The sequence below is a fragment of the Ictidomys tridecemlineatus genome, chromosome 4 (genome assembly GCF_052094955.1).
Source record: "Ictidomys tridecemlineatus isolate mIctTri1 chromosome 4, mIctTri1.hap1, whole genome shotgun sequence".
Taxonomy (NCBI): domain Eukaryota; kingdom Metazoa; phylum Chordata; class Mammalia; order Rodentia; family Sciuridae; genus Ictidomys; species Ictidomys tridecemlineatus.
In genome coordinates this window covers 151672736-151689411 of record NC_135480.1, presented here as the reverse complement: position 1 = coordinate 151689411, position 16676 = coordinate 151672736, and the positions used below count along the sequence as shown (strand labels likewise).

At 39.2% G+C, this 16676-nt stretch overlaps 2 protein-coding genes across 54 annotated transcripts in view; one reads left to right on the top strand and one right to left on the bottom strand.

The window, feature by feature from the left end:
* Window positions 1-1494, bottom strand: part of LOC144377281 (uncharacterized) — a 503618-nt gene extending 502124 nt beyond the window's left edge. For all 4 annotated transcript variants that reach the window (XR_013438121.1, XR_013438123.1, XR_013438122.1 and 1 more), the window contains exon 1: window positions 882-1494. Coding sequence is in view for 1 of the 4 variants with exons in the window: in XM_078047635.1 (XP_077903761.1) it covers window positions 882-1477 (596 nt within the window). In the remaining 3 variants the exon portion in view is untranslated. The remainder of the gene's footprint in view (window positions 1-881) is intronic.
* Window positions 1-16676, top strand: part of Ptprd (protein tyrosine phosphatase receptor type D) — a 2128582-nt gene that overhangs the window by 1632281 nt on the left and 479625 nt on the right. Inside the window, exons 1-2 of one of the 50 annotated variants that reach the window (XM_078047624.1) lie at window positions 997-1128; window positions 3483-3556. The exons of the other annotated variants lie outside the window; for them this stretch is intronic. The gene's annotated coding sequence lies outside the window, so the exon portion shown is untranslated. Of the gene's footprint in view, window positions 1-996; window positions 1129-3482; window positions 3557-16676 lie in introns of those variants that run through there. 50 annotated transcript variants of the gene reach the window in all.

Sequence of the window (16676 nt, the reverse complement as noted above, 5' to 3'; positions counted from 1 at the left end):
TGATCCAGATTCAGGGATTCGCCAGCGGGCGCAGCGGGCCTGGCTCTCCCTGCGCCCGGACGCACCCACACTCACACTCTCGCGCAGGCAACGGGCGCACACAACACCCTAGCGCTGGGCACAACGATTCCGTGGGATCCCCAGCACGTTATGAGGATTTCAGAAATCACCCATTCAAGGAAACAAAGAGAGAAGCCTTTCCAATTACTTTCCTGAGCTTTTTCATTTAATTTCCCCACCAAACCACCTCGCTTGCAACAGTAACCACTAGGTTCACGCCAGGTCCAAGGACTGAGCTGGGCTGGCCATCCCACCTCTTGGCCCTGGACTCCGCTCGCTCCGGCTCTCCTCCAGGCGTTGCCGAGGCCCCTCTCCCCGCCTCCCTTTTCCCCCTGTGGGCCTCAGTTTCTGGTTACCTCGCGTGCGCTTCACTTTTGGGGGGAAGAAGAGAAGAAGGGAGGGGAGGCGCTGAGGGGGGCAGTCGAGTTGCTATTTGTGGCCAAAGAATCTGCTTTAAAAGAAGCAGCAGCAGGAAGGAGGAAACAGGAGAGGCGGAGGGAGGAGAGGAGACGCGGCCCCGGACCCCCCAGCCGCGAGCGGCGGAGCATCGAGGAGCGGGAGGAGGAGGAAGAGGAGGAGAAGGAGGAGGAGGAGGGAGAGGAGCCACACAGCGGCGGCAGCGGCAGCCGGAGAAGCGGGCGCAGGGCGAGCAGGAGGAGCGGGAGGAGGAGAAACCGCCGCGAAGCCGCGGGCTCTGAAGGGCCAGGAGGACGGCCCGGGAACAGGAGGAGGAGGCGGAGGAGGAGGAGAAGGGGTAGGGGTGGAGGGAGGGCGGGGGGACGCGCTCCCTTGGATGCTGGATTTCGGGATTTTGGACTCACTCGCTGACTCTCCTCCACTTCCTCGCTCTGGACTGGGCTGGCCGCACCAGGACTGGGCGGCGGCGGCGATCAGGGGGGTTCCCGCGGCGGCGGCCGCTGCTCGGCGGGATTAAATTGGCCGCCCGGAGGCGGCGGCGCGGGCAGGCGCAGGCTGCGCGGCCGTGGCGGGGCGCGAAGGCGCTGGAGCAAAGTGCTGGTGGCGGCGCGGGAGGCGGTGGCGGCGGCTGCCCGGAGCCAACATGACCAGGTAAGTCCCCTGCCTGACCAGTCCGCCCCTCTGTGTCCTCCCTTCTAGCCGCGCCGGGATCGCCCTGCGCCCATCCCGGGCTGCCGGCGCCTCCCCGGCCGGAGCGACACGCTCCCGCGTCCACGAGCCCCGCGCCCGGGCACCGGAGCGCACACAGTTTGCTCTTCTCCTGAACCTCCTCGGGCAGAGGTCCTCCCCTGCATGGTTCACTTCTCGCCTGAAACCTCAGACCCCGGAAAGAGGCGATTCTAGAGAATAGGGGTGTCCGGGTACGTGTATTTGTGCGACCCTCCTCCTCTCCTCCCAGGGTGGGCGTAGTATTGGGGAAAAACGGGGAGCGGTGGGGCATTCCGACCTTACTCAGGGATTTTGCCACCGCATATTAGATATATAATTTTTTAAAGGTGGAGATTACTGTTTTAAGGAGGGCTGATTATGGTGAGGGGGCGATTTCTTTTTCTTTCTTTCCTCTGAACTAGTGGGGAGAAGGAGAAATAGCAGGAATTAAAGTCTACGCGGCTGCCATAGAGGAGGGGGATTGTTTTGGAGACCTTTCCATGGCAGAATCAAAGCTTGTAGTTCTGCCACGGGAATCTGGTGTACTTAGACATACACTTATTTCACAAGGAAGGGGACGCTTAATTTATAATGAAGAGCTAAAGTTGTAGGAAACAATTTGAAAAGAAAGCCACGAACAAACCGAAGAATTTTTTTTTTTGCTTCCTTCAGATTTATTGTAGCTTTTACATAGGCATGTAGAAAACTTGCTTCTCTGCGACATTTATTCTAATTTAAAAACACTAACAAGTGAAATCAGTTTTCTCATGCTTAAAAAGAAATCTTGAACACTAACTGTGAGCTTGGCTTTCATTAATTGGGTGTTCCAGGATTCCAGATAGTAGTTCTATTCTTCAAAACCGGGACTATCACAATCCGGTTGTATTGTTTCCAGTTCACCTCCCAGTACACTACTTGCCAAATGTCTCCTCTGTTTTCTAAATTTACTAGAGTGATCCCCCAGCCCAGTCTACAGTTTGCATCTTAAGTACCTAGGAAGATCCCTGAGAGATTGCTCTCCCTGTATATCCTCTTAAAGTTGTTGTTGTTATTATTATTATTTCTTATACATGTCAGAGACACAGTGCCAGTTACTTAAAGGGCAGCTCACACATTTTGAGCTCTTAGTAACTAGTAACTGCTAGTAATTTGAGACACATTGGCTGTTGGATTTAAAGAGTTACTAATGTGGACTTTACCCTTTGGTGTATTCTTTATAACCATCTTGTAGCTCACCTATGGGGAGTTAGTTCCACCATAGATAGTTCTGACCAACCATTTGGACTATTCTTTCTGTTTCAAAGTGTATCCACCAGCCACTCAACTTGAGTAAAAACCAGGGTGATGTACCAAGATACAACCTTCTGATTTAAAGGAATCTTTCCATGATACCAATTTAAAGATTATGTTATAAGTAATATGATGATGATCAGGAACATACTTAATAGATATTGTATTTATTTTCAAAACAAATTCTATTAGATGCCTCAGACAGCTATTATAGCAAAGAGAGAACACATTTTCAGTGCCTCAGGTCGGAATTCTTGAAACAGATATCCTAAATGGACAATACAATTTTCCCTACCTCCCACCTCCCATAATTATGTACTGTACTTTGCTTTTCAATGGAGCCAGCAATTCTGTGACAGATTTCTTAAATTCACCCTCATGCTATCAGCTATTATTGTACTTTCAAAGTGTGAAATTGACAAGCTGGTCAGTTTCATGAATTCAGCTGTCAGATTGTGTCCAGTTAAAAATTGCTAAAAGCTGTAAATGTGCCTGCCTGAAATTTTCTTTTGTGAAGGAAAGATAGCGAGAAGATGGGGGCCTTTAGGGGTGTTAATAATTGTATATCTTTAAAAATAGTTACACTACAATGAGTTTTATCACTGGCTGTTGTTGGGAAATATATTTAGATTTCTACCACTATAAAAGTGGCATTTAATTTTTATCTATATCTCATTGTAAAGAGTGAACACTAGCATAAAGCCTTCAGTAATAATGGTTTGATAGGAATGCAATTAAATAGAAAAAGTGTCTCCCTTTTAATATATTTTAATATACTTGAGTAATGTATTGCTTTTATAATAAAATGACATGTAAAGAGGTAGAGGGATTAACCATTTTATTGTGGAGGTTATGTAATACAAATTCTACTTGGGCCAGAGCAATTGTATAGTTAGTGAAGTAATGAAATGTGGCAATATATTTTAATATTTATGTATTATGACAGATAACTACAGATGTAAAACTGTTTGAAGTATTAAATGCAATGCTTTGGTTTGCTTTTTAAGATTGACACTCATTTAGAACCAAAATATCTCAAAGTGAAGAACTCAATTGGAATTCCCTCATCTGCTGCTATTTGGTAAGCCACTAGGGGCCTGTATAACTGTTCTTATATCCAGGAGGTATCCTGGTATGGCAAATGCAAACCCTTCCTAGAGAGATATTTAAAAAAATTTTCAAGTAGACCCTCCCTCAAGTTTTTGTTGTTTTCTTTTTAATACATGAACTCCTGCTCTGATATCAATCATAGAAACTGAAGGATATTTCAAGAATATTATTTAAGGCTTCTCAGACACTATGGTGGTTCAAGGGGGGTTTGTCATAGACAGGGTAAAACAGAAGAGTTATTTGTGCAGATTCGTATGTGACCCCAGTTTCTCAGTGTATGGTAAGAAAGAGCATTAATAACTTTTCCTTATTGGATTGATAACGGTGTTATTTGCATAATGTAGGGTTTAAAAGATAAATGAAGCAAGATTACTTTAAGGGAAGTCTAGTCATAGATTGATGGTGTGATTAAACTAGCTTTGTAAGTGCTGTGCAAGTTTGTAGGGAAGGAGAATCTGACACTGTGACTACAGTGTAGTCAGCACTTGAGGGACCTGGACCGAGGATGCACTATACATTTTTAAGTGTCAGTTTCACAAATTTGAAATCGACCAGCTGTGCCAATCTTGATAGACATTGGGCAATAAGGTCAAGTATACTTACAATGTTCTTTTGTTGATTTTCAGTTTTTCAAACTGACAAGGTGACTATTTGTAAGAGCACACTAAAAGTATTTGCATATTGGATTTCCTTCAGGCCAAACTTGATATATCAAGCCACTGAACAATTCTGTATTTAAGAAGATTCTATGGATAAATAAGAATTCATTAGCATGATTATATATGTAAAGGACCACTTAAAGAGAGATGAATTCCTCAAGGTGATTTTGTTTTAAAATCACCCTTTGTTAGTTTCATTGTGTGTTTGGGAGTAGTCCAGAGTTGAAGCCTCTAGACTCTTAACTTGTGATCCTGAGAGCATCAGACTTAAGGTTAATATCTTCAAAAGCTGTACATATAACCTTTGGTTATGGTACCTTTTAATTTCCTAAAGTTTCTGGGAATCTTAAAAATGCACTTTGCCTTTGATATAGTGTATTTAGTTTAGTGAACAAAAAAATATAGTTTTAGGATTTGTGTTACAAGTTCAGATATATAAAGTGCTAAATATAAAAATACAGTTGTTAAGTTTACCCAGACTATTCAAATAATGCTTTTTCTTTTCCTATTTTCTTAAAGGGACAGTAGTTTTTGGTTGAAGGTGAGGCTGAGTAAATGAGTTAATGTGTTAAACCTGTCTTACTGTGAATCTCTTATTGCCTTGTGGAGTTTCATAGCTTTTCTTTGCTTAATCTTGGTACTGTATAGTTTCTTTGAGAAAATCTTTGAAGAAAGCTACTTACTTGTGTGATGGTATAGAGGCAAATTGCAGCCTGGAGCAAAATCAGTGTTTAAAAACATTCTGTTTTATATTATCAGTGTTTTGCCAAGAAAGAGCAAAGAGAAAAGTTCTCTCTGTGAACTCAAAGATTGAGGATTCCCATATAGCACATCAACTGAAGAAATCTGATAATGTGGAAGAAGATTGCTTAGAAGGGATTTGTCAGTAAATTTTATTCCAACAAGCATCACTTGTTTAAGAAGCTGTAATTTTGTAGCACAGTGACATTTCTACCAAAGGACAGGTTTGTTTGCAGATATTTTCTATATGGATAATCTCATTTGCTTCTAATCATGAGTTGGTCACACTTACTAAAATGCCATCCTTGGCTTACATTTGTTTCGACAATGAAAGTGTCCAGAATCTCCCATTTTAAAATATAAATAGAAGTGCATTCTAGCTCTCCACAATCAAAGCCCTTAAGAATAAGAGCTAGAAGAATATATGACGTGTGCTCACTGATTGTTCATTATATGAAATCATAGCCTCAGATGTAAAAGTTCAGTACTTCCTTTGTGTCATAAGTCTTGGAAAGGTCAAAGAACAAATGCTTATATGTTACAGTAATCTCTGACCTAATGTAACCTAAATATTAATGTTGTGACAACACTCTGAGGCTGAAGCATTAATGATACAGCATTCTTACAACACATATTTCATAAAATTAAATTTAAACCTTATGTCTTTCTTTTCACCTTTAATAAATTATTTATGCTTTCCTATAATCAACAATCACTTTGCATTTTCTTCTCTTAATACTTTACTTATAAAATATCTTTAATACTTAGATGTTAAAATATTATGTTTATGTATACTACCACATTCCTAAAAGGGTTAAAAAACTCATAATGGGAAAAAGGACTAAATTAACAACTACAATGTTCCTCCACTTCCCTTTCAAAATAATTAATTCAGTAGCTTTCTGTTCATTATTTTCTGTTTGATGCTTACATATATTTAACAGGACTATATCAAATCTAGTCAATTGGTATACAGCCTTTTGAAAACTAAAAAAATTTAAAAAGCCTTTTTATGGCTTTTTAACCTCTTCTGTTGTCCAGATCAAATTCTTACACGTTATAGACAATAAGTTAAATGAAAGAGCTGAATATTTGGAAAGGTAAGGAAGTTTGTGCTGTCTGTAAGCTGTTAGGTCAAGGGTATTGGTAGGCGAATAATATTGAGGCAACTTGGATTTTCCTCCCTCTCCACCTGCAGCAGACAAACCTTGCTTTCCTTTGTAAAATAGTTTCATTTATATGGCAGGCCCCTCTGGCTCCTTTAGCATTTCCAAACAAAATGTAAGAGCCAGAGCACCATCTGAGCCCAGGCTTTCTTTGACTTCTTTGAATTCACTAAACAGAAATGCTACTTAACTTTGGTTCTTCTTTGACATTCAGATAACAATGTCAGGAGCATTGTGACCTTTACCACATTGCTATTTACGGGATTTAACCTTCGTAAATCTGTCAGTTTCATGAGATTGATTAAATTTATAAATTCTTAATTGTCTTTTTTTTTTTTAACGGCCTTTGAGCTTTTTAGTGTAGCAGTAGCTATCTAAATTGAAATTTGTGAATTGTGTTTAGAAAAAGTGTTTCTCAGGATGGCTTTGGGATTTGGAGAAATTGTACTTTAAGATGTATACAAAGATCATCTGTAATCATTGGGTCACAGGTAACAAGAGACTTCTTTTTCAAGCTTTAGTGGATAAACTTCTTTTGTGCAATATCGGCCAATTTTCTTTTTATGCTTCAGTGAAAAGAACATAAATTTGCTGAAAGAAGATCTGTATGTTCACCTTATTATTTCTTGTGATAGCATATTTTAGAGCCTCAGTTTTATCATCTGTGAAATGGAGAGAATAACTGTACATGGGGTGAAGATTAAATTAGATGATAAGAATTTGTCTTCTTTTGTATTTTAAATTTTAAAAGCTTTCCAAACGTAGTAGTAGTCTGTGGTGGACATACTATATTCGAAACACTGGTCTCTATAATGAAGATCTGCTGTCTTCAACTATTGGCTCTAAATGACTGCCACCTGATTTAAAATTAATATTTGTTGCATATGGGTGCTTGTGTATACTTACTTACTGGCACTCAGTTTTATACTTGCTATAATTACTACAGATTCTGGAACAATCTTTTCTAGCCCAACGTGTTTATTGAAGTCTGTGCATGTTAGCATGCCACAGTACACTGCTTATCTCAGACAGTGTTCAAAGTAAGAGCTAGAAATGATTTTACCTAGAATGTACACAGAATTTCTTTTAGAAGTCAGGAATGTATTCATAGATTCCTGAAGACAGTTGATGTGATGTGGAGATGCAATTTTGGGGAAGAAATGTTTAGAAAAGCAGTTAATGAAAATATTGAAGCAGAAAGAAGTACCTTCCCTGGCCCTTCACTGGTAGTGCATCTTAGAAAGCTGCTTAGCCCTTTGCCCAGTGCAGCTGTCCTTTCCTGAAGGATCAGGTTTCAAGAGCAGTGATGGATGGTGGGTGCCTGTAGCCAGTTGTGGGGTTTGCTCCGAGGTCAAATGTATTGATGGAGGATAGGAATTTACTGCCTTCTGTCTCTCCCTAAGATCCACCAGTACAATATCACAAGAAGAAATTAAACTACACACATCAATGCTGATCAGATATCCCATTATAGATCCAAAAGACATTTGTTTTCAATGTTTAAAATAAAGTTTTTCTTTATCCCCTTTCTGATGCCCATCTCAATGAAAGGGACATACTGAACACATGCTAATTGTTTCTTACTGTACAAGTACATGCTGGACTTCCCGTGAAAAGAGATTCCAACTACTTATTAGTAGGAACTTAATTGAAAAATTATTAAAGGATTGTAAAAGAAAATCAAACAATGGTTACCAATTCACACTTCTCTGGTTGAAATAGCTTAGTGCAATTCTTTAGATTCGTGGTTCTATATTTTATTTTAATTGGGTCTATTGAGATGATTAGGCTAGCTGGGAGTAATAATCTGTTGGAAAATCTTAAATATTCTGAGTACTCATTCGTCATGTAATTGTTTTTTATTTTTTTTTCTGGGGGGTTGGAAAGAGTTGTATTTCTCTAGATGAGTAATATATTGGAAGCATCTTCCTTTGGAAATATCCCTTGGATGCAAGTTAATCCTTCCAACTTCCCTTTGACTCTTCATTGACATTGAATTCCCTCTTCCTGTGGTGTTTTGACTTCTAGGTCTCCTTCTTTATTCTAGACTCTTTCATTATGGTTGTGTTTGTAGCCTTCTTCTAGTCTCTGCCTGTACTGTCTGCTGGGATAGTCCTAGCCACTTATCATAGAGCTAATAATGTCTCCATAGAGGACCCCAAAAATGAGTTTCCTGGCATCTCTCTGGAGTTCCAGACCTGAAATGCTATCAGCTTGTGAGATGATTGAGAAGTAGAAGACTCTTCTGTATGGCAAACTCTCCATTCAGAGTTTGCTTTGTATTTGTAAATCCAAAATATTGTGCAGCATCCATGGTCAGGTCTACTTCCCCCTTTCTTCCTGCCTCAGTATGTAACTTATCCCTTAACTGGAATCCCTGGTGTCCTGACTTTCTCTTTCCTTCCTTTCACTCTGCTCTGGTTTTGTAGGCTCTATTCCTGTAATCTCTTCACTTTATCACTTCCTCTCCCTTTCTAACTTTACTCTGTGTTTAGATGCTCAGCACTCCCTGTATAGCTTCCTGTGTGGTCTTTGTGTTTCTAATTTCTTCTCTTTTATTCTTATTAAAAACCTACTTTCTGTATTGCAAATTTTGTCAAAACTACATAATTGAGTGCTTAATACCCAGCCCCTCAGTTTCAGCCCTTTCAGCCCAACCCTAATTTGCCTGTTCAGCCTTCTCACTCTGTGATTGTGCAGTATAGCATTCTGTGCAATCACTGAGGAGTCTGTCTGCTCTTGGTCATCTCTTTGGTTCTACCATGACTGTTCTGGATTTCCCTTTTTCTCCTTATCAACTACTGGACCTTGTGTACATTGAAAATGTCTTATTTTTCTTTCATTTTTCTAATGCTTAGCTCAGGTGCTATATCCTTTCTTTGATTTGATATAAACTAAAGGGATTTGAGTTGAATTTAACTGAAATCATGAATGCAAGAAATAAAATTATTCATTAGAAACCTTTGACGATGCTCAGCACCATGAGATAGGTATAAAAATCAAAATTCCTTTATGAGGAAAGTTTTTCTTTTAATAATCTTGGTATTACAGGTACAATAATATCAGTCAATGAATAATAGTCACCAAAATTTACTGAGCACTTACAATGTGCCAAGCATTCTGTTCAGTACTTTACTTTCAATATCATGTATAATCTCTAAATAACACTATGCAAATTAAAAGCTTTTAGGTTATAATTTTACAGAAAGGAAAACTGACCCATGGGAAGGTTAAGTAATTTGCCCAGGATTGAATATACAGGTGTAATAAATAAAGTTGGGACTTAGGGTGAAGATTTTAAGCAATATTAACATCCTAACTTTTATTTTATTTATTTTTGTAGTGCTAGGGATTGAATCCAGGGCTTTCCACATGCTAGGCAAACACTCTACTACTGAGCTACATTCCCAGCCTTTTTTTGATACTGGGGTTTGAACCCAGGGAGACATTAACACTGAGCTACATCTCCACCCCTTTTTTGATTTCGAGACAAGCTCTTGCTAAGTTGCTGGGGCTGACCTTGAACTTTTGATCTTACTGTCACAGTTTCCAGAGTCCCTGGGATCGCAGTCAAGTGCTACTGTGCCTGGCTAGCATGCCAGTTTTTATCATCTCTCTTCTGAACCTCCTCATTCTTTTGTCTGACAAAAAAAACAAAACCAAAAACAAACAAACAAAACCCCAACTTTTTTTAAGTGTATCTCACATATACTAGACAAATACACCCAATGGCATGTTGTTTTCTTGGCACAAATTTAGGATAAATTTTAAGCAGTATGTAGGTTGTCTTTTGATCATTTCTGAAGTTTCTTCTTTTCCTTTCTCTGTTTGGAACTTGAGGCACTGAAATGCATCTTTTTACCAAAGGGGCTTGGACTAGATGATCCTTTTTTTGCAGTTGCTTTCCAGCACTAACTTTTATGCTTTCTGGTTAGTGATACAACTAGCTGAACTCTGGTCAGTCCTGGAGCAAAAGGGGTTAAATGAATATCTCCACCAAAAACATTCTTTAAGATCTCAAAAGCTTGTGTTTCTTAGTTAACCAACAGGTAAGAAATCAAAAGCAATTTTTAAAAGAGAAACATAGATCCAGCAGGAATATCTGAAGAGTGCCTGCCCATCAAATAAATGACATTATGCCAAGTGACCGAAATATATGTATTCTACTTATTGGCAGCCTGCCCTATGCAATTTTATCTGGGAAACTTTTGTCCATTATCATGTCTTCCAAAATATTTTGTTTTCATTGTTTACCTGATAATTTCATTATCAATAGCAGATGTGGGATTTGATTAATTTTTTTTCTTCATTTAACCTATTTTTTTTTGTTGTTGTTAAGGTCTTAGAGGACTCTTTCTGATTAATTATAGTTTTATAAATAATAAAATACAGGATGTTATATTTGTTTGATGAATTGGAAAATTATCTTTTCTCCAACAATAAGGCACCCTGAAGTTTTAAATCAGACATGGTACATAAAATAAAGGTACATGGAAAAAGTTTTTTTCTTTTATGGCACTTATATTATCATTTAACCCCCCTCCCCCATTTTCCATTTTTCTAAAAATATTTCTCACATGCAAACACTGGCCTATTTAGCCTCATACTTTTCTACAAGCTGAGTTCTCACTATAATCTCCTAGAAGCATGGAGCGGGATATGCTACCTTCTGTGGGTCATGTTGTCTTGAGGACTCTTTCACAGGTTCTTACTAAATGCTTTTAAATAATGATACCTGTAAATTAAGAATGACCGATTTAATAAATGCTGCTGTGCCTAGTCAGATACTGCTTAAATTTATTTGAATCTAACTTTTGGGGGGTTATACATGGACACAATATCTTTATTTTGTTTGTTTACTTTTATGTGGTGCTGAGGATGGAACCCAGTGCCTCACATGTGTGAGGCAAGCTCTCTACCACTGAGCCATACCCCCAGCCCTGAATCTCATTTTTATTATTATCCAAACCCAAACTGAATTTGATTTTCACAATATTCCAATGACTCCCCACTCCTCTCTGTATAGAGCATGAACTATTCCTTAGCATGGGACACCTGACCCTTGTCCTGTCTCCTGTTCTGCCTCTAGCCACCTTACCATTCTCATTCATCTTCCCCCACCCAACAGACGTCTGTTAGAGCCACACTAAAACATTTGTTGTTTCTCAGATGCACCTCTCTAGTTTCTACTCCTTTCAGGAGAATGTCCCCTTCTTTTCCATTTCTGCCTGACTTCTCTTCTTTCAGGTTGCAGCATAGCCGACAACTCTTCTAGGAAACCTTTCCTTTCTCCAGGGTCCAGATATCCTACTTTGTGTGCAAAAAGAGCACTGAATGAATTCTACACATCTACACATAGCATGTGTTATAGTGTATTGCAGTCACTTATTTATCGTCTGTTTCATTACAGGTGCTTGAGGCCAAGGTCAATGTCTTATTCACAGTGTTATCTCCAGCCCTTAGTTCATGGCCTGGATCCACCTAATAGTAATTTTGGGATAATGCAGTTGAGTGTTCTGTAAAGGAGTCAGCATACCCAGGAGAGTCAGGTGGTTAGTTCATGGCCAAAATCTTACACCACATACATTTTTAAGCTCTACAGTTTATGATGCTATCACCAGATTCTCTTGAGTAATTAATTTAATTTCATTTGAGCCTAAGTTCCACTTACCTAGTTTCTTACCAAACCAAGACAAAGCCAAATCTGAGTAGACTGTGTATATCTACTCATATGCCACCAGACAAGACAAATCTGCCTTTACATCTGGCTGTGGTAGGAATTCCCAGATGCACTTAATTCTGACACATGGTCATTATTGAACCAAAAGCCATTGCCTGGCATGATTATAGCTCTTATTTGTTTTCGTTTTAAGGGGCCTCATTCAGGCTGCCAAATGTACAACAGGTGCCTTAGTTTTATACTTGCCAATCTGTTGTTATTCAAATGACCGCCCTAACAGAGACTAATGGTATCTAATAAAATTGATCTCAGTTCTGGCAAGCCAGGCTCACAAGAGCAAGAGCAGTAGGAACTACAGTGTGGAAATATGCTGGTTGATGGTAAATGCATCTGGTGAAACATGCATTTTTGAGAAGGCAACATATGTCCCGCACATCAGCCCCTTGTTTATGTTGAGCCTTGGACATTTTCTGAATCCCGGTGTTACTTGAACACTAGAATTTGCAGCATCTAATCTTATTTTAGATGGACTCACTGGGTGGCCTGGGGACAGGACTGGCTGTGCCAGCTTATCAATGAATGGCTGTGCCATGCCTCTAAGGCACAGCCAGGCAGTCTGATCATGCCAAACAGCTGGCATGTAAGACTGCTCCTATTTCCTGTTGTTAAAAATGTGCCTCACTGGTTACATAAGGCCCTGTAAAGACCTGACTGTTTGCAGAGATAGACAGGAGAAGAGCCTGTCAGTTTGCAAACAAGAGCTAATGTCTGGATAAAGCATTCAAATGGTGCATATGATTTTGTGACTTTGTTTTCGTGCTTCATGGAAGTACACCCAAGGAAAGCTTTGCTACCAAAGGAAATAACCTCTTGACAACTAGTAATACAAATATTGCATAGGAACCCAGGACTGTGAGATATATATATATATATATATATATATATATATAATTTTTTTCCTGCATGGATTTCAGAGGCCTCATTTTACTCATTCACCTGCTCCCCCATTAAACATTCATTACACTCAACACTGTTGGATGCAAGGTGCTGTGTGGATGTAAGGATGAGCAGAGCATTGCCAATTGCAGTTTGCATTGGCAAATTTCAGAGATCTGGGTTTTTTGGAAAATGCATGCTGGTATAATTTTCATTCTCAATTGGAGAGCTTTGTGTTGTCATGTGGAAAACTACTCAGATTCCACCATGCTAGTAGAGCTCACAAGTCCCTCTAAGTAATAATAATAGTGATGATTACTGGGATAGGAGAGAGTAGTTAGATCTTTAGCTATGGGCACAGCCACTTTTCACTTTGCTCTGCAGTTAATTGAGTTCATGTAATTTCCTGTGACCTAGCATACAGAATAGTTCTTAGGTTAGGATTTGGCTATTATTGGACCATCTTTTTGTATTATTTATACCCATCCTACTTGAAAAAGGATTTGTGGCAGCTATTAAATCATATGCTTCATTATCCTTAATAAATCACCTTGGTAGAGCAGACGATGGATTATTGTACAGATGGTTAGTTTCTATGAGAAATTTTTAAAAATATGCATCATCTTGGCCTCATTTTGAATGATATTTAGTTTTAAGACATTTTTAGAATGATAGAACCCTTTAGGGAGTGTACCACCAAATTATTCACTTCATGACTTGTTTATATTTTTAAAAAACTATACTAAGTAAATGTGATTAAGACTTCTTAATAAATGAATTTAATGGCCAGTTATCTTTTCTAATTTGTCTTTCAAAATAGTCTTTTCATTTTACAGAATAGACACACAGTGATGTATATAAATGTGGTATTACTTATACGATAGATAAAGGGGAAGTAAAAGATCTCTTGAACATAAAACTCTTTTTCCTTTTGTAATATGTTTCAGAGTGACCTATCACCCTTGTTTCCACATCTGTTGGACAGAACCAAGCACATTTCTGATGGCACAGTGGGCCATGTTGTCCTCTTTGTCATGGTAGTGATCTTTTCTCAGGTGGCCAATGGGAAATCTTCAAAGATTCTAGAAAGGACACTAAATTTAACCACATGGATTTTTTTTTCTACCCTCTGAGAAAACTAAGGCCCCAAGAACTGAAGAGCATTCAGTTGACACCTTTTGGGACCCAAGGACAGTCCTTTCTGTGCTAGATACAGGTCCGGTTATACTGTCAGAAATAGGGCCCAGACAAATGCATTGCCTCTGAGAGGGAGAAGGGTTCCTTAGTGTACAATATCTGCCCTGAGGAGGAATCTAGTGACTTTTCTCATCAAGACTCAAAGGAAACAACAGGAGACACATCTTTTTTATCCTAATTTTCTAATTTAAGAAATCATATTTCTTTGTTACTTAATTAAAATTGAATGTAATTAAAAACTCAAGTCGTGCTATATACATTTCAGGTGGCCCCAAACCACATGTAGCTAGTAGCCATTAGGAAAAATAGCTATGAAATAATAGACATGAAATAATTCCATTATTGCACAAAGTTGTATTGGACAGCACGGGTGTGCCTGTGGTTCTGAAACTTCAGTTGATCTTTGCAAGGTTACACTGGAAATAAAATAAAAGCACACCATTTGCATGTATAGAATACCCATTGATCTTAGGAGGAAAGAATGTACCAGCCAGATGTAAGTGAAAGATGCTGTGTTTCAGAATTACCTTCATTCTCATGGAAAGAGAACTGATAGCAGATTCTGTGCTTTTTTTTTGTCTGACGATAAATATGCGTACTCTGATTTTGTATCAGCCCAATGTGGAGAAATAGCCTCCCCATAGAAATCAAACAGGGAAACCAACAGAGCATTATCAGTTGTACCACATCTCTCCCTGCAAATTCTACAGAGTGGCTTCTCTTCTGTGTTCCTAGTGATCTTTGTCTTTAGCCCCTTTCACTGTTGTAGCTATGTGGGAGAGGGTAAGGTAAGGAAAGGCAATGTAGTTGAAAGAGCAGGCTCAGTAGGGTGTTCACATAAGTTTAACATCTAAACAGGATGCTGTGAGAGAGGACCCTCTTTATGGAACAACAGTATAGACTGGGCCATCCTAAGCAAACTGGATAGGTCTGATATCTGCAATCTCCATATGTAGAGCAGAGCAGAGCAGATGTGCCTTTGTGAGGCTGGTTGAACTGGGCCAGAGAAAGAGGTGAATATACTGGAGATGCAAATGCTCTGCCTACCCCCATCCCCAGCATCTTTCCTATTGTCACTTTGTTTTATTATTGTGCTCTTAAATTTTGTCAGTGATCAAGCTGATCCAATGTCACATTAATTAATGCTGACAAGCACATATCAGAATAACCTGTTGGAAGTCATTGAGAAAAATCAGGGGAAATGACAGACTTCCAGACTTCACCAGGACAATCTTGTGGGGACAGAGAGTCAGGGGAGAGAGCAAGAACCCATTGCCTCTACCCCACTCTCCACAGCCAGCCTCTCTGCTCCCCAGGCAGGCACTAAAGGCTCGGATTAAGGTTTTGGTAGAGCTGTAAAAGAGAACAGCCATGGGAAGAAGCTCCTAGAAGCAGCCACCTTTCTCCCACCCAGTCTCTCTCTTGGTCACAGGCTAGAGGTAATTGTTTCCGAACACTTTTTTCTCTCATGTTGTAAGTTCTATCTCCTCCCTCAGGGAGTAGCACAGGTCCTGGTATTTTTCATTGGGTTTGTGTTTTGCAGGTAGATTTTCTTTTTCATTGTTACTATTGTTGTGTGAAGAAGTGATTTTATTTAAAATATGATTTAGAAAGCATATTTATTTAGCAATAATTGAGGGTAAGGCTTTCTGTTTTTGCTTTTGTTTTTAAACCAGTTCTGGACTCTTTAGGTACGTAACTGCAGTTTTGCAATCAAAAACAAAAACAGTTTCTTGAAGTGTGAAGGGTTTTGAAAGCAGTTACTTAGAAATACACTCAACTTGTGTTAAGTAATGCTTGTAGCTTTAAAAAGGACTTAAAGGTCACTGTTGGGGTAGGTATTTGTATTTATACAATGCTGAGCACATTTTGTGATATGGAGATATATATATAATCCCCAATTTTTTTTTTTTATACAGTGGGGGATTTAACCCAAGGGCTGCTTACCACTAAGTCACATCCCCAGCCCTTTTTTATTTTAAGATAGGGTCTCATTAAATTGCTTAGGGCCTTGCTGAATTGTTGAGGTTGGCTTTGAACTTGCAATCCTCCTGCTTCAGCCTCCAGAGCCACTGATATTACAGGCATGCACCACCATGCCCAACAGGACATGATAATCTTGTGTTGACTCAGAACTGTGGATTCTGTTCCACCACCCAACATCTCTTTAAAAAAAAAAAAAAAAAAAAAAAGCTTGTTTGTGTTGTAACAAATATATTTATTTATTTTATTTATTTACCAAAGAGGATTCACACTACAGATGGAAGTGCATATACTTGGAGACATTTTCCATGTCTTGCCAACAATGTGCAAGTGTGGAATGTCCATTTTGAACAGTTAATCTACTAGAGCTTGGGAATATTCACCTCTTGCAAACTCTTCATTTTATAAGTCTTGGCTTTTTGTTGTATTATACTCACTGTCTTTTTCAGTAATCAGGGTAAATTGCAGGTTCCTTCCCATAATTACAGATCTAAATCTTAATGGTTACCAGAATATTATGATAGAATAGGAGTTACATAAAATGTCCCCACATTTTCACTGCAGAAAGATTTAATAGTCTATTTTCCCCTCCCAACCACTCCGTAGTCTTTGCTGTGGGTGCTCTCGGTCATGATGCAGAACTTGACATAGTTGTCATAAGAAGGAGGCTGAGGCTGAGAAATCTCAGATAAGGAGTCAAGGTAATTCATGTATGACACTGGTTCTTGC